At 38.0% G+C, this 18,467-nt stretch overlaps 1 protein-coding gene across 3 annotated transcripts in view; it reads left to right on the top strand.

Annotated features, from left to right (window-relative positions):
• The window catches only part of OXR1 (oxidation resistance 1), a 225,696-nt gene that overhangs the window by 88,400 nt on the left and 118,829 nt on the right, over positions 1-18,467 (top strand). For all 3 annotated transcript variants that reach the window (XM_066334766.1, XM_066334758.1, XM_066334776.1), the window contains exon 2: positions 6,576-6,772. In XM_066334766.1, coding sequence (XP_066190863.1) covers positions 6,576-6,772 — 197 coding nt within the window. The remainder of the gene's footprint in view (positions 1-6,575; positions 6,773-18,467) is intronic.

Genomic DNA, 18,467 nt, shown 5'->3' on the forward strand with positions numbered 1-18,467 from the left:
GGCTTTTCTGCAGGTTTTTGTTTGTTTACTGTGAGACATTGATTTAGCGCCGTCCTATATTCTGGTTTGCTTTGTGGTGTTTGGTTTCTTTTCCTCCGCAATTCATAATGGCCAATTCAGATTTGAATTGCAAGTTTGTTGCACTCAGCTGCCTGCAGTACTTGGTAGTGAATAATCAGAGATAATCCAGTAGCATGCACTCAGTAGCTCTTTACTCCACCTCCACCTTCCAGCAGTCCCTGGCTCAAAGAATTTGTTTGCTGAAGTACCTGCATGCTTCATAGCCTCTAATGGATGCTTTCTGCCTGACTTGTGTCTTTCTTTTCTGTACCAAGTGATATTCCTAGTCTGTACAATTATTTCTGTCGTGCAATTATATATACCATTCAAATAAGTACTTAGCTGTGCTTGCTCTAAACATGTTGCTGTCCTCTTTTGAAGAAAATTTCGAATTCTGCAATTTCCGTTGGTGTAAAACCATTTACCTCCCCTTTTCTGATTTCTGTGGCTGCAGAAATCCCTGGGCTGATTCCCTGCTGGTAATTCCTTCCCACAGTCTGTTTCATCTTGCGCCATGAGGAGCCAACTCATCATCATCACAGGTGTTTTCATCTGTGCCAGTCTAATTCTAGTATCTTCCTTTTGGGAGAGGATGACCGAAAGGTATAACCAGGTCATATTCAAGAGCATCAAATTAAAGATTTTCTAGCAGCCCTCAATGCCATTGCCTCACGCTGCAGGCACACAGAAGTGTCAGGTGGTAAGTGGAGCCTGACTGCAGACCACAAGCGTTTTACTTGATCCCTCTGAATTGCCAAAGCAGCCAAAAAATGCCCCAACCATGAGAAAATGCAGATTTCTATCCTGGCTGTGGGAGAAAATGAGTGTGTCCACAGGAAAGTAAAATAACTGCCTTGGGGACTCTCTCTGCAGATGTCAGGGCATTAGGCCTTCTCCTCTGTTTAAGCTGTTGGACCTTTGCAGTGTTGGTTTTAAAACAGAAGTTTACCTGTTTGTTTTTTTTCAAAATCCGATAAAACCTGACTGTCAACATCAGTTTGAATCACATTTCTTGCTACAAAGAAATCAAATTCATAACCAGCTCTTCTGAGCATTCAAAAATACTAAATGCATCTCTGAAGAGTAAACGTCACTCTTCAAATGAAAGGTTTTGCTTCTCATATTAACTGTGTAGTAAAACCTCTTCAATAGTCACAAGGGGCACAGAGAGGGTTTTTGGTGTTCAGTAGATAAAAGTGAGCTAGGCTTTCCTCCAAATTTTTGTTGCAGTAAGGGATTTTTACTTAGAAATTTGCAAAGACTTAACTGTACAGATTCCCAGCTCCTGAGATGCTTCTTATGGTTGTTTGTTTCCACTATAAATTATTTAATTTTTTTTTCTTTTTTTTTCTTTTGTTTCAGACTGGACTGCCAGCCATGATGGTTTTAGGTGCTTTCAAGATCTCTTTCAAAAATTATGCCTTATTTTTTTTGTCATCGTGCTTTACAAAAATGCAGTTTGACATTGTAATATTAAAAAAATGCATGGATTTCATTAAGAATGGAATAGGTTTGTGATAGTGAATGCCAGGAATGAAATCCTAATGCTCATAATTTCTACAGCAGATTTTCCAGGTAGTTCACTAGCCTCAGGACTTCTTATATGTGTGGCCTACTAAACACCTGATGACATTTTCTTTTTGAGGGAACTGGTAGGAAACTGTTCAAAGTGACCCATTCCTAGGGAGTGCTGCTGGGGAGCTCAGAGTGCCAGCTGGGCAGGAGGAGGTGAAAGCATCTCTTGGGTGGTTTCTAAGATGCAGTAGAAAACCTTGCAATTGTAAATTGTATGCAGAGGAAGGACAGAGAAATAAAGTGCAAGTTCAACAGCTAGTCAATGTATCTACCTACAGAGATGTCACATCACACAGCTTGGAGATGCACATTCCTCCTGGATTAGCTGAATGAGCAAATCCTCAGTGGTTTGCACCAGAGGGTGCTGAGAGGCAGATTTGGGGTTTGTGCCTCTGTTCACTAGATTAGAGGTACCGAGGCTGCACAGAAGGTTTTCAACAGCTGGAGTTACTGGGATGAGCATTGTATGTTCTAGGAAAATACAGTGAGATAGAAATGGAGAAAATGGGAGCTTAATGGCTTATGAGCAATAGTCCAATTGAACTACACAAACAGGTGCATCAAACCTGTGTTTGAGCAGGCTTGTGTCAAACCAAGGTGCTGCTCAGCTGTGTTCCAAGCAAACACAGCAACTCCAGATCTGGTTACCGGCAGCTGAGTAACTCCAGCTTTGGCCCTAGGATGTGTAGTCTTGAGTACTTGTCAACAACTGGTCCTTCAGAGTTATTCCATGTTAGCTCCTCCTCTGAACGAGCCACTTCTGCCAGGAATGTGCCTCTCTTCTAACATCTCAAGGACAGCACAACCATAATTCACAGAAGCTCCCAGTAGCCAGAAGACAGTAGCAGTAACCAGCTCAGGGTTCCAAAAGATGCAGATTTTCTTAGTTTTGCTGCATAGTTTTCTCTCCCCTAGAGTTCCTATGGCTAACAATAGCTGCAGGAAAGGAAATTTTTGGCCCTTTCTACTTCAGACCTCAGTCAAGTCAGGACTTTGTCCTTGCTGTCAGACAAGCATTTCCTAGCCCAACCAGTGCAGTGCTGTCATTGCAGCCATCATTATCTGGCTGTCAGCTGGGAGGCTGCAACAGCAGCGTTTTGTGTCACACCAGGCAATATTGAAAGACCTGTGTTACCTATTGTTGAAAAGTTAGGTGAAGGCTGCTACAAAATACATAGAATAAAAGATAAAAAAGATTTGCCACAGTATTTCTTATATCTTTTATTTATTTTTCTACAAGCAGACAGCCTGAAACAAAGCAAGAATGAAGAATATGATCCCAAGGCATTTCATGTTCAGATTCCTTTCTGACAAAGAATAAATCATTTCAGCCCAACTGTGCAGCTGTAATATATATATATATAAAAACCCAGCAGAAAACCCAAAACCAAGTGCAACACAAAAGTAGTAATAAAGAAGAGTGTCGGAGAAGGGTCAGGCATAAGTAGAATTCACTCTTGGCTTCAAAATGCATGCAGAGCTCAGACTTACTTTCAAGACATGGTGGTCTACTGAAGATACAGTTCAAAGACTGCAGTGTTTATTCAAACTGTTTGCTAGCCATGGCTGCAATACATATACAATACATATACAATACATATACAATACATGGCTGATATACAATTCAGGTGTGCTGAAGGAAGTGCATTAGAGTAAACTGCTTGTTTTTGTCAAGTCATTGCCATAAAGTTGTGTCCTTGCTTGACCCTGCGTCCTACTCAGCTGACCCTGTTATTGCAGTCTAGAGTAACTCAGACCCTGTGTCTTTCTGTCTTTCCTGCCAGCAAAAGCACTGTCACCATTGTCTCTCAAGAACAGTTTTACACTATTAAGTGCACTTGCTGGGCTGTCATGCTCTTGATTTGTCAATTTTGGTACTTTTTTCTTTGGAAGTCTTACTTTTAAATTATTCTCAGTTGCAAGAATCAATAACTATTTTGACATTAATTTGCTACAGGCATTTCAACCAAGTCTTTTATTAATCATAAGTCACTTGAAAAAGGCCATGTAAAAATTTTACTGTGCAGATGACAGGTATTATCCCTTTATTCCTATGTGATGCTAGAAGAATAGACAGTGTATTTGTAATAACAATCTGGTGTTCCCCACAGTGCAGCATGCTATTTTATTAGCTACTTCCAGACAGCTTTATTAATTGGACTGTCCTTCAGACAGCCTTGGTAGTGAAGAATGTGTTCATAACACAGCTGAAAATATAAATCACAACAGTATTTTTCAATTTTTAAAATTTATTTCCACTCACCTGCTGTCTTCCTTTGGGGCAGAACATAAACTTGCATAGTTCAGAACATATGTACACTTATTGATCTGCAGGCCTCAGGATTATGGAGAGGTGCTAAACACTTTGTAGCCTCTCTGCGCACAGCTATTTTGCACAACATGGAAGCAATACCCTGAAATCACAGTGAAAGCTGTGGTCTAAGGTAGAGCATTGCTTCTTAAAAACTAGTGATTTTCTTCTCAAAAAGTCATCCTTGAAATCTTCAAAGGTTTCTAGTGGTTAGGAATAGACTTTTTATATCACATCAGAAATGGCATATTCAACATGTAGCAGAATAACATTATGATGGAGCACCATTTCTGTGTTAATGATTCAGTGAAATATTCCAGACTTCATTTTAGGTAAATACGTTTTACCAGCTGTAGGCTTAAAGCTAGAAGTGTTCAAAACAAGGTCTCAGTTTCAGGAACATAATTTCAAGCAAAAGAGCTTTCTTTTTTTCTCACACAGTGTTTACTCAGGCAGGATGCCCTGCCCATTCTTGATTTTATATGTATGTGCTCATAGTGCTGTTAGTTTATCCCAAGCTGTGTCTCCACTGACTCCAGATGTGGGTCCATTGACCATGACCCTTCAAGTAAAGGTGATTTTATCTCTGTCATAAGTTCTTCCCATATCTGTAGGGCTCTTTAAACAGCAAGAGCAAATGTAAGCAGCTGCTTTATGTGGAACAGTAGTTGTTTATTGTTTCTCATAATGTCACTCTTATAAGTCATTAAAATAAGCTACTGGTGTTGCTATATGAACGCAGTGCAGAGTTAAACCAGAAACCATCAAGGCTGGATGCTGCCTTGATGCTCAGAACTTTAAATGAGTTCTGGAGTAATTAAAGACAAGCCAAGAAATACAACTCCAAAGGTACAGCATCTAACTCAGAATCTGCTGTAATCTGGAAAGATATCCACTGATGGACTTGTTGGAGATATTTGTCTAGATGATGCAGTACAGCCTTTCTTATACGTAGGACGATAAATGTCCTTGTCAATGCTAACTGTTTGTGGAAACTCATTGGAGCTGAGAACCACTCCTTCAAATGCAAGACACCCTGGACTAGTCCAGAGAAGGGTTCTAATGAAAGTAGTCTTGTTGAATGGCACAGAGATCTTAATTTCTACCTGCCAGTTTTCTAACTACTAGTCCTTTCCCTGAACTAAGCAATACCCTATATGAGTATAGTTATTTTACCCTCATAGTGTCATTCATAATATTCTACATACACATTAATAAATTAACATATCTTCCAGAGTTTGATCATGACTTTTTTCCAATCTATTGTGTATTTTCCAATCTATTCAGAGCAGTTGTTATTATTATGACAATATTTAATCAGTTAAACTAGCAGATTCCATTCTCAGTGAAGTAGTCCATGCTGTTTAATTGCAACCAATACCTGGAGAAAATGTTTGAAACATAAGGAAATGCAAAGTTAAGAGGCTGCTTAGTATTAAATTGTTAGCCTAATAAAATTATCCTCTAGCATTAGAGAACTTTATCATTTTACTTCACTTGCTTCAAAATTTCAGAGTTGTTATGATCCCTTCCTCTCAAATCAATTTCTCATTGCTATATCATAAACCTCTTTTATTTCCAGGATCAAATCATGTAGTCAGCTATAGAGACATAATTTAAGAAAAGTATTGATAAAATCCAATGTGTATGTTGTGAACTTTATTGTAATAGATCATTTGTCTCCATTCATTAACTTTAGCAGCATAGTAACCTCTATTTTATGTTGCTAGAGATAGTGGAGATATCAGAACTATGATGAATCAGTGATGGGGATGTACTCACCCCACTCCAAAGTAGGATTTGAGAGTTAGTTCAGTCTTTCCCTCAGAACTTTGAGAAAATGTCTAGATCTGAGGAGGAGTGGAGAGTGATAATGTCATTTGCCTCCACTTTAAAAAGGATTTTGACAATGTCTCAGAATATACTTGTGCACAAGTTGTGATGTTGTGTCTGGATGTGTGTGCAACTAGAGGGGTAAAAAGCTAGTTGGATGATTTGGCTCAGAGAATAGTGGCTAATAATTCATACAGTGCCTGGATGCCAGGAATGAGTTGAACACTAATTTCTTTTGGAGAACAGAGAATTTCTTTTGCTTTGTCCACTGCTATTGCAGTGCAAAAAATGATACCTGGGGTTAGTGGGATTCTTGAGAAACAATGTGATGAAAATATTGCAGAATGGGAAATGCAGTTGTAGAGCTACGTCTAAATTCAGAAAGTCATACATCAATTCTTTCCTCTCAAGGTTTTCATCGACTTTGTGCAAATTATTTAATTTCTTTATACTCCCCTCATCTGTGGAAACTTAAGCCAAGCAATTTAATGATAGGGTAATGGTGGGGAGTTCAGTGTGGAAATAGATTAGGGACTGATCCTTCAAGCAGCTCTGCAGGCTGACTGGAGAGCGGTTTACTATTTGCAGCTACCTGGGAGATGGGTACTGTAACTGATTTAGCAGAACCTGAAAGGGGAAATTAATGCAAGGCCTAATTTATCACTGCTGTTCTGTGTTCAGCTGTGACATGCACAAATTATTGTACAATGAACACTAGAATTTCACTGTTATTCTACACATAACCTGGGTATAGAATGCTGATTAATAATACTTTGCTGTCTTAAATTGCCTTTAGATTAAAGAAGAAGTCCCAGTCGGTGGATATTAGTGGGCCAGGATGCACCCCAGTGGCGGCTGAGGCTCAGACACCTGAGCCCAGCAAACCTTTACCTGCCACTCCAACACCAGCTCCCGAGGAGGAGCAGGACAACACCACCAACACCCCGAGGCGCAACCCGCGGAGGAGTGATCTGAAGAGATATTACACCATTGGTGAGATTTCTTTCACAGAAAAAAAATCAAATACACTTGCTACAAAAGCAGAGTCTGACTTTTAATTTGTTATTTATTTGTTTCTTTTGCTTAATCGCTGCTGGCTACAGTGTTTACAAATGCTCACTGTGATAAGTTATCATATCTTAATTCTGGTGTCAAATTGCTCTAAAGAATTAACCTGCTTTATTTACCTGAATTTTTTCTTACTCCTTTTTTTTATGTTCCACAAGTATTGAAGAGAGTGTAAAAACAATTTTGAAAGGAATGCTTTAAGAAAGATATAATTCTTACAATGGATTGCATTGGAATTTCAGCAGATATTGTTTAGAAGGTTCCTGATTAAAAAGATTTCCAGTTTAGAGAGGGAGAAGATATACTGAGTGTGAAGAATTATTTAGGGGGCTTATCGGTATCTTTCTCTGAATATTTTGGTTTTCTGGATCTTCATCTGGGATGTCAGCATCTCCATGAGTCTTATAAAACCATTTTAGACACCCTGGAACATGCGTTGCAGCTTGCTTCCCCATAAATAATTTTGAGATTGTGCTTGACTCCTTTTGGCAAGGTTGGAAGGGACCACAGTGGGTCATTTGGTCTGATCTCCCTTCTCAAGGGGGCTCATCCCAGACCACATGACACAGGATTGTGTCCAGATGGCTCTTGAAATTTCCAGTGAGGGAGACTCCACAACCTCTCTGGGCAACCTGTTCTAGTTCATGGTCACCTGCTCAGTAAAGAAGTTCTTCCTCATGTTCAGGTGGAACTTCCTGTGCATCAATTTCTGCCCCTTGCCTCTTGTCAAATAGCTTGGCAATAGTTTGTGAGCTGTTGAATTATTGCAGTATAATGTGATCATTTCTTGTGCTCCAAGGGAACTATTTACATGTCTTTAACTTGTCTAAAAGATAAAAAAAAATGTGTTTCCTTAGACATCTTTCATTGTGTTATGTCTGATCCCTTGAAACTGGCTGTTGTTGTAAATTATGCTCCTTTTAAAGAAGGAAATTTCATTAGCTATCTACCCATTTTAATAATGGAGTCTGTATTTTAAGTTGTGAGTGACTGTAGTGTTTGCATTTTTTGATGCCCAAAAATTTTGCTCCATGGTGTTTTTTTCTCCTCTGGTCTCCAAATGATCTTACAAGAATATCAAAGATAAGTCAAGATTGCTTTATCCATGAAGCTGGATTTGTAATGCTCTGTGGGTTTCATAAGAGTAATAATGAAAGTAGAAATCCACCACATCATCAAAATGAGTTCTGAATCTAATTCAGTATTAAAACATATTCTTGTCAATTTGACCATAGCTGAATATTCTTATGTGAGCACCCAAAACACAGTCTGCATATGGAACTACCGATTAAGATTTGTGTTCATCTACTTGCTAAATTTGACTCACTGCAGCTTCTTTTGGGACTCTTTACACAAACTTTATAACATGAACTCCAATCTATATGTGCCTCGAGTGATCACAAGGTCTGAGCACTAGTTGCTCAGGGTGTAACCTCTGTGCCAGAGTGACAGAATGTTGTTCATACCTTTGAATGATTTGTTTGGATATTGTGCAGCACTTATTTGACAGACCTGCTGACTGGAAAAAGCCTCTGAAGGTTGGATAAACTGGTGTCCTGTTTAAAACAGGACTTCAGCCAACACCAGTAAGAGAAGCCAAGACTTTGTCTTGCTGACTTTTGACAGTCTCCAGGGATGGATACTCCACTCCCTGTCTGCCTGTCATGCTGGAACAGTGTGTCCATAGGCAACCATAGTCGTAGGCAACTTGCCTGTAAACAGATGCTGATGTTAGTGAACAACAAGTATGAGGGGAACAGACCACAGGAAGTGGCCAAACTTGCATGTTTTTTCCAAATATCATCTTACCTTATCCTTGTACAGAGTATTGGGAGAGTCCAGAGCCATCTGGACTGACCTAGTATGGGAGAGGTGTTGGTTTTCTGTTTTTATACATACAACCTTGTCTATGTGACTTCTCTAAATCACAAAGGTTAAGTTGCTAGAGCCAGTATTCCTGCATAGTGCATTATGTTTGACTTTTGCTGACAGGCAAAATAAAGAGACGAGAGTTGCTCTGTATCTTCTCAAATGTTTGATGGCACACATTTCTGATGACTGTGAAAATGAATGGTTTAGTCTTGGACAGCATAGTACTGATACCAGATGAACATGTTCACTGTGCTGATGGAGTTGTTCCAATACTGAGTCTAGGGCTTTGGTAACCTGAAAGAATAAGGTTCTTATATAGGTCATATGTTAATTTATGATATATGTTAATTTATGACCGATATCACCCTTTTGACTCAAAAGAATTTTTCTGTGACTTGCCTCAAAAATAATTTCTAGTAATTAAAATCTAATCAAATAACTTGTTACTTTCTGAGAATGACTAAACTGACACACCTGTAACAGACCCATACCCTAAAATAGAAAAAAACCCAGATTCCTGTGATGCTTTCTGTATGATTGGCTGTTATATAGCATAAATAAGCATTAGGTCTGTTGCCAACTTAATACAATTGCACAGAGGTTTACCTTGTTTTGTTCTTGTTTTCATGTTCTACTAAAAACAACCTGTGTTCAGTGTCAAGCAAATGGATTAAGAAAATATGTTAGAAAATTAATGCTCTCAGTTTCATTTTTTCTTTTATTTTAAAATTAGTATTCTGTTACATTAACCTCAGAACAAGTTGGCAAATGACAGTGTTTATGGCAGTGAGTAACAGAGCTTGAGCTAACAAGTGCCAAATGTGTTTCATCTTACTCTCTTGCTCCTTAAGAATTTATTTTAAGTAATTATCATGATGTGTAAAGTACTTTATAGATATGACAACTGAATTCAACCACATAAAAAAAGTATCACATCTATGTTTAGACTTGTGCATATAGACAGTTTGTGCTCTAAAATGGAGCTGCCTGCATCACATTTTCTATTAAATTAAAACTTACTTCAGGGCCTAGCTGGATTTGTTGACATTTGCCCATCTTATTAAATAAACATGCAACTTATGATTATGTGTAAGAAATGTGTAATCAGTTTTACTTTATCAATTCATGGGAAGTATTAAAAAAAAAATCAAAGGTATTTTAAAAATATGTGGGTTTTTTGATGTGTCTATGCAGGAAGCACTTCAGAGATCTCTCTGTAACTCACACTCTGCTTTGCAGATCCAGAGATGTGAGCATTTACCTTGCACACATATGCTTTGCAGAAGAAATTGTAGCAGCTTGTGTATGCTTGCAGCTACTGTGAATAGACACATGAAATTGTCTAAGAGGTTGTGTTTCTAAAAGCTCTCTAGCACCAGAATATTCTTGATTTTTTTGTGCCACCTTATGTGTACACAGATTTACCCAGACCATCCAAAACTGAGTAATGAAGAAGGAATATCTGGTAATTCCAAGAAATTTTAAAATTCTCTCAGCACTGCTCCTACTTTAGACAGCTATAAACAAGTTACTTATTTTGCATTTCATCTTTCCCACTGACTACACTTCAGGTGCTTTCCAAACTTAGTGAGTCTAGTTGCACTTTTTAAAAGCGGGGGGAAAAGTAGGTAAGAAAGAGGAGAACTGATAGGAATAGGCAATGGGGAACAAGTTGTGTGCTTGGTTGAAATAAAAATCGAGAGTCAGTGAGGGGGATAAATAGCTCTTCCATATGGCAGGCTCAGCAGGCAGGAAGGCTCCAGCACCTCCAGTGCTGAACTGGTGTGAAAAAATTGAGTGGGAACCTCAAGATTAATAAGATGAATGTAGGAAAAACAGTCTGCATGGTGGGTTGGATGAAGTTTTTTGGAGAACTCTAGAAACAGCACCCAAGACACTTAAAAATAAAACCCTAAAATTAGACTTTTGAGATGCTTCAGGCACTTAAAAATTCAGGCCACTTATTTCTGAAGTGCTTTTTGTTGAACAACTCCCTCAAAAGAGAAAAAGAAGGTGCCTAGGTCTTCAGCACTCTGTAAAAGGGGCTGGAATATTAAACAATGGAGAATGATACAGGTAACCTGAATTCAGAAAAAGTAAGGCTGTATCAGCTTAATGCCCTGTCCAACTACAAGAGCTACAGCTATTCTTACGTGGCTGCATCACATCTGTATTGTTTGAAGTACCCAGCTGACTGGTTGTAGGACTATATACCTCATGATATGATGCCTCAGAATATACTTTTAGCAATTTATTAAGGTGAATGAAGTAGTTAATGTTACCCTATAGAGACTTGTATTTGAGGTGTATACTCAGCTGTGCAAGCCTGGTATACAATGCTTAGATATCTGTAAGAGGACATACCCAGTGAACTGTGTACCTAATAACACTGATTTTGTAGATGTAAAAGGCCTTCTTTTGTTCTGTTTGCCATTAAAATAAAACTGCAGCACTGGTATAGAGTAAATACACGATTTAAAAATAAGAAGGTCATATAAAAATATTTTCCTGATCAGGCGAAAGAAATTATGAAAAAGGAGAGAAGTTCATACTAGAAAATGTTATAGTACACTATTGGTGGGAAGATGAGAGATCCAGTCTTTTTTTTATTTTTTTTTCTTTTCTTTTTTCTTTTTTCATTGTATCTTCTAGTAAAACCTTAATGCAAATGTTGCTGCTCAGGCTCTTGCTAGCACAGCTCATTTCATTTAGAAGACAACTATGAACTGCCTCAGGAGACATCTTTTGTTGGCACAATCTCTGTCATCAGTGGAAGGTGTTGCTGCTACAACTACACACACTTAGTAGTTTAGACAGAATGCCTAAGTATGTATATGTGTACCTAATATGCAGCGTGAGGGCACTTGGGAAATACTAATCACCAAAGTTCCCTTCCCTACAGTGGTATATTTTAAAAAATAATTCATGTTCCACTTGTTTAAAAAAAAAAAAAAAAAAAAAAAAAAAGAGGAAAAATAAGCAAGCCCTTTCCTCCTTTATACTCTCTTGAAAATGAGGTCAGTAGAATTCTTAACAAATAAAATATTTTCTGCTACCTTCACCTTGTGATATTAGTACTCTGAATTAACTAATATAAAATCAGTACGGAAGAGAAATTAAGCTTTTGGGATAAGCAAGTCTGAATAAATACATATGAATTGACTAAGTTTCCAAAACAATTGTCTAGTAGCTAATGCCAAAGTGATAACTGGGAAAAGACTGATTTTCATATGAGTTCCTAATCTTGTTTGTAAGATGCAAAGTTTCAGTGGGTAGTCACTTTAAATTTAGCTGGGATTAGTTTAGTCATAGAATCACAGAATGGTTTGGGTTGAAAGGGACCTTAAAGTTCATTTAGTTACAACCCCTTTGCCATAGGCAGAGACGCCTTAACACTAGTCATGGTTTCTAAAAGCCCCATCCAGCCTGGCCTTGAATACTTCCAGGGATGGGGTGTCCATACCTTCTCTAGGTAATCTGTGCCATTGCCTACCACCCTCACAGTGAAGAATTCTCTCTAGGATCTAAACCAAGCCTCTTTTAATTTAAAGCTTTGTTCTATCACTACATGCCCATGCCAAAGTTCCTCTTAATCCTTCTCGTAGGCTCCCTTCAGGTACTGGGAAGTTGCTATAAGATTTCCCTTTTCTTGTCTGGGCTGAACAACCCCAACTCTCACAGCTTGTCTCCATTGGAGAGGTGCTCCAGCCTTGTGATCATTTTGGTGTCTCAGCTCTTGACTTGCTCCAGCAGGTCCTAGAGCTGGAAGCGCTACTCAAGGAGGGGTCTTGTAGAGTGGAGTGGCAGAATCATCTTTCTTGACTTTCTGGCCACGCTGCTTGTGATGAGGCCCAGGGTACATTTGGCTTTCTGGGCTGTGAGTGCACATTGCTGAGCCATGTTGGGCTCCTTGTCAACCAGCACCCCCAAGTCACTGCTAATCATTTAATACTTCTAAATGTATTGTTGTGAAAAGAAGATGGGTATTCCAAGAATTTAATGCATAGAAAAATAAGTTATGACTGATCACAGGAATTATTACTAATGCACAAAGCATAAAAGAGTGTTTATAAAGTAAGAGTATAATAGAGATGTTCTTATGGGGAAACGTAAAACAACATAATGTTTCTTTCGAGTGATTAATAAATCTATTCTTCCTGTTATAAGAGGAAGAACTAAATGAAAAGTGATCAGCTACTATTTAGTTGATACAATTATACCCAACCTTTGTGCTATATTCCTTCCAGTGAGTCTGTTTAAGCCATGACTGTAACAACGATTTGGAAACATAAATAAATATCATATTGTTTAGATACGCAGTAGATTAATTTTCTTTCTGTTTACATACATTCCAGTTTGCTTAGATAAAAATATTACTTTAAAATATGTCAGAGATATCTGTTTAAATGTTAATTCATGCACACACTAAATTTATATGGTGTCACAGAATCTGCTAATATAAAATTAATGTGTGGCATTAATATCAGTTCAAGTGGTGGTTTCACATCTCAGAGATCTCTCACCCTGCTGATACTTTTGGAGCTGCTGTGAGAGAGCTAGTCAGATATTACAGTGAATCTACTATTGGACTCCAAACTGGAAAAGGACAACATTGATCCACCTGAAAATACAAACTTATTTACATTCAAGCTCAGAATTTTGTGGAGTTTACCTCATGGGACTACCCGCTATTGTAGTCACTGTTTAAAAACAGAGTTAGGGAGTTGCCTCTTACATTTTCCTCTAAAATAGGCATAAAATTTGTTTGAAAGACAGACATTGTGACTTGTGGCACTCTTGTTTTCAGTGTGCAAATCCCTTTCTGCTCTGCAAGATTTTATTTGGGATGCTCTAGAAAGATATTATTCTTTTTAGAAAACGTTATCTGATATTTGGTATATTTACTGTAAAGAGGTTTTCCTGAAAAAAAATACTTTCTTTCCAAATAATGTTCTTATCATTTGACCATTGAATATATTTGCTTCTACTCTTCTGCATAATTGAATGTGATTCCTTTTGTAGTGGCTCCCAAATTACTTTGCTTATTTTTTGCACATACTAGCAAAGCTCATAACATACACAGGTATATTAGTTGTTAGATAAGTGATGGAGCTGGATGCAGTAGGTGCTGTAAATTTCAGCTGCATCTTTCCCTTTTAGAGAAGGACAGATGGGAGATGGAGCTGCCAACTCTGTCTCAGAGGATCCAGATGCCATTCGGACACATTTGCAGAGTTTGACTCTGTCTCATTCACTTCCCTTATAATTTCTTTGTTGAACTCTCAGAACTTTTTGAGAAGCATCATTGTGATTACCTTCTTCTACATATGAATTCAGAAACTTTTAGAGGAGGACGCCATTTTCCTAGTACCTCATTACCTGTTTATGAGTGATAAGGAAAGGGAAATAATTTGTGGAATGTGTGGATAATAAGGAAAGTGTCTCTCATAGCAACAGTAACTATGCAAAATTCTTACTCATTCAACCTTTCTGGAGATTTTTATTAGTGATTCAGATCACATAGCTACTCTGGATTAGCAAGCAAGCATTTATTAATGTCTTTGTTTCTCTATTTTTTAGCATTTCAAACTTGGAGTCACTACAAGCCAGTTTTTAATGTTGTATCCTTCTTTTGTCCTTTACAGATACTCTGCAATCCTTTGAATATAAATGAGTTCTAAGCTTTAGAAACAGCATCCACCAGAAAAGTTATACTCATTTATGTCCTTTCATCTCAGTATTTCCTTTTTCTTAGCATCTGGTTTTGGTTTTAATCATATAGAATGCTATCATATCATCTGCTGAGTCATTTTGGGCAAGAAATATTTCAAGATTTTATACTTTTCTTGCTTTATATCAGGATAAAGGTGAAATCTTCTATAGTTCTGTAGGCGAGCTACCCAGCTTGCAAGATCAGTTGATCATGTGTACTCTTGGGATACTAAAATTTGAATCTCTAGGGGAAGGAAAAAAACTTGATCTGACCCATAAGCTCTCAGCTGATAGATGTTGCATCACCTTCAGTCTCTCTCTCACTGGAGGTTTTCTGTAGAAGAGAAAAATGATTGAAAAAAAGGACATGATTTCTAACATAGTGTGCCTTGAGCAGCAGTCTTTTGAGTACTGGGAAATAGCAAAGTCTTCCTCCTACCAGTGCAAGAACAAAGAAGGAAAATACTGATTTCAGTGCTGAAATTGCTGGGTGATTTAGTGACAGCAGAGGCAGATAAGACTGAAGTTTTTGAATCTGGAGACATAGTTCTGGGAGAGCAATTACTACTGGTAGTGGAAAAGGGCTAAGTCAATGATTTTGAGAGAAATCTTGATCCATCAGAGTTCAGGTGACCCATTGGAATACATAGTAAAGATGCTGAAGGAAGTGCTGAGGTCATTGTGAGGCTCTTGTTGTTGAAAGGTTGTGGAGATCATGGGAGGCCCATCACATTTGGAAAAGGCAAATGCTAGATTGTCACCCTGATTTGTTCAGCCTTCTGATGTTTACATTTTTTGTACTGGAGTTTCTCACAGACTTTCAAGTGATGTTATGGCAACTGTCCTTTTTGTTTTGGAAACTGTTCTTGACGTTTTCGCATTCCTCTCTGGAGGAAGAACAATTGATGGACTTCTAGTTTCACCAGTGGGGTTGGAGAGGTGGCAACCTTCATCCTCCAATCCCAAGTCATTGTCCAAAATCTATATAACCCCAGAAAGAAAAATTAATCTCTCTCTTTTTGCTCTAACAAACTGAGTGTGTGAGTGTTGTTCTTTCGTGTCCATCTAGCGACACTAGATCCCTTTTCAAAAAGGGCATGAAGAATTTTCCAGGACTGTTCTACAGGCTGTTCAGCTTCACTTCTAATGGTCATTTTCTTCCAGAGCAGCCCTATGTCCGTGTTGGGGCAGTATGGCTAGGTGGTTGGACTATTCATGACTGGAAAAGACTCTAAAGGCTGCAGTCACCAAGATCATCAGTTGTCCTGTGAGGAACAACAGAGGGAGCTGGAGTAGGGGCACATTGAGGAGCATCTTAGAGCAGTCTGTTGCTGTCTGAAAGGAGGCTGCTCTTTGCAGTGGTGCAAGGCAGAGCAACGGCACACAACCAGCCCAGAGATTGAAATGTAAGAGGTTTAGGCTTAATAGAAGGACAATCGTTTTTCACCCAGTTCGTGAGAATGTACAAAGAGGTTCTGCAGTCTCTGTCTTTGGAAGGTTTTAAGATCCAACAACTCCTTCTTCTATAAGTAAAGGGAATGTTAGCACAAGCACACCAAAGCACCTGTTGGGATTATTCATATTTTATTCATTCTGAAATCAAGTGCAATGTTTTCAGACAGCTTGACAATTCTATATAGCTAAAAAATGCACTAAAATTGATTATTAAAAATTGTTATATTTTATAGTTAAAATACAGCTTAAAGCAGCTGAATTTTCTGATTCTCCACTCTCTGGGGAGAAAAAAAAAAAACAACAAAACAAAAACAAAACAAAACAACAACAACAACAACAACAAAAACCACACACACACCAAAAAAAAACAAAAAACAAAAAACAAAAACAAACAAACAAACAAAAAAAAAAAAAAGAAAAAAACCCCCACCATGTTTCAAAGTTCTTAAAATAATATGGAAGGTCTCTTGGCCCAAGGGGAGTGTGATATTTCTGTTTTAGGGGTTGTTTCAGTTCTCTGTATATGTATCATGAAAGCTATGGTTTTGGGGCATTAATCAGAAACTCAACTTTATTGCATGTCAAATGTCTTCATATTTTTTTTACTTTTTCCCTTAAACTTTCTTTAAATTCATAAAAAGCCCTGCAGAGACGAGGGGTGTGGGGGTGGAGGAAGATATTATGGAAAGGATCAAACCACAAATAGTGCTGGTAACCTCAGTTTGCAAAAGTGACTTCCTGACCCTTAGAAGCTAACACTGAGATGGTGAATGAAGCCGTTGAGTTTCCTAGCATGTATGTGAGCATGAAATCTAAGATCAAAATCTGATCTTATTTATTGTAGAATAACCACACTGAAACCAAACTCAGTCTGGAATGAAGTGACCAAATCCAGCTGTGCAGTGATGCTGATCCTGAGAGGCATGCCCTACCTCAGTCTCCACCAGCAGGTGGCCTGTGCTGATGGGGTGGGACCATCTCTCTCCTGTTCGAGGAGGTTGTTTTCCTGCGAGAATGATCCAATTCAAAGAACTAATTCAAGCCATTTATACTGTGCCAGAACAGACCTTACCCATTGCCTAATATTTCTGGGTCCTTAACATGAAGGGCTACCAAATATTTTGCAGGCTTCAAACAAAATGTCATTTTATTTCTTCCTTTTTAATAAATGTTTAGCCTTTGCTGTATTCATGTTTTCTGATTATTTATCATATTGTTTTGCTAGATGTTGCTAGATAAATAAGAGTGAGATGTGATTTTCAGCAGACAGATCTTCTGAGTTAGGGTCACCTCCAGGGCAGCTTACTGTGAAGGTCCTTTTAGATTTTAACAAAATGGCTTGTTGTTTTGCTTTTGTTACTTCAAAAAACATTATGGGAACTGAGTCTTGTTGCTAAACCCTGATTTTTTAACCTGAACCAGGAAAAACAGTTGGATTTTATCATGGAGTTATTGTACTGTTGAACATTCTACAATTACAGAGCAGTATGCACATAGCAGTGTGCAAAGACTTTACAAGCATAAAATATTCAGCATGTACAAAATATTCTTTTTATAAATTTAGATACTAATTGGCCAGATACGTTCATGAAAACTAAATAGTGGCAGCAGCCTGCTATGTTTCCAATGAATCTCATTCATTAATATGCTTGAGAGGTTCTTTTATTCTTTTAATTTGTAGAAGATAGAATGACAGTCTCTTTTCTCTGCCAGAGGAAATGTGGCAAGTGTGACCTGTTCTAAGGGTTGTTGACTTGCAGTTTCTTGGGCACTTTTTCCAAATTTGTTTAGGAACCTGTGTGACCAGTTGGGTACGGAATTAGGTGCTTTTGTCACCTATCTACAGTTTGAATTATGTTTTTCCCTTTACTCTTGTATGTAAAACAGTGCTGAGGTTGGCTGTTTGATAGTTTGCCAAGTGTGTGATGTTCTTGCTCTTAATAAATCTCAGAGAAAGTATCTCCTTCCTACACTCATTTTTAAAACAAAAATGTACTAGGAAATAAAATGATGAGAAATTTGCTTAAATTCCATCTACAAATGAGATTACATGTTCTATTTAAAAACAATAGATACTTATTTTAATAAAATGTGAGACACTGATTGTTCACAGGTCAAGACTTCCCAATGTAGCTGCTAATGTTACCATCAGTTAGGTACTGAAATCTGTAGGAATCTTGGAGAGAAACCATCACCAGTGTGAACCCTGAGAAAATGCTGAATGACACCACTGCTGACTCCTAGCTAACAAAAATTCATCTAGTGGTTTGGCCCAACCTCAGCTCCTGTAGAAAAAGATAAATCCCTGTGGGATTGCAACTACATAATGCACAGTTGAGTTGATTTTGATATTTTTAGTTAGAGTAGAACAGCTTTGTCGGATAACATGACTGATCTAAATATGCACTGATTTCTTGGGATTTTTTTTAATCAATATTAAATGCACACATCTCAAACCTGTCAGATAAAAGAAGATAATGTACCAAATGTAAAATATATAACTTATTTCTTATTCAATGTTTGCTGGAAAACAAACCAAGCCCAAGCGGTTTGGCATTTCTTAAAGACCACATTTCTCTGC

Source organism: Sylvia atricapilla, chromosome 1 (genome assembly GCF_009819655.1).
Source record: "Sylvia atricapilla isolate bSylAtr1 chromosome 1, bSylAtr1.pri, whole genome shotgun sequence".
NCBI classification, from domain to species: Eukaryota; Metazoa; Chordata; class Aves; order Passeriformes; family Sylviidae; genus Sylvia; species Sylvia atricapilla.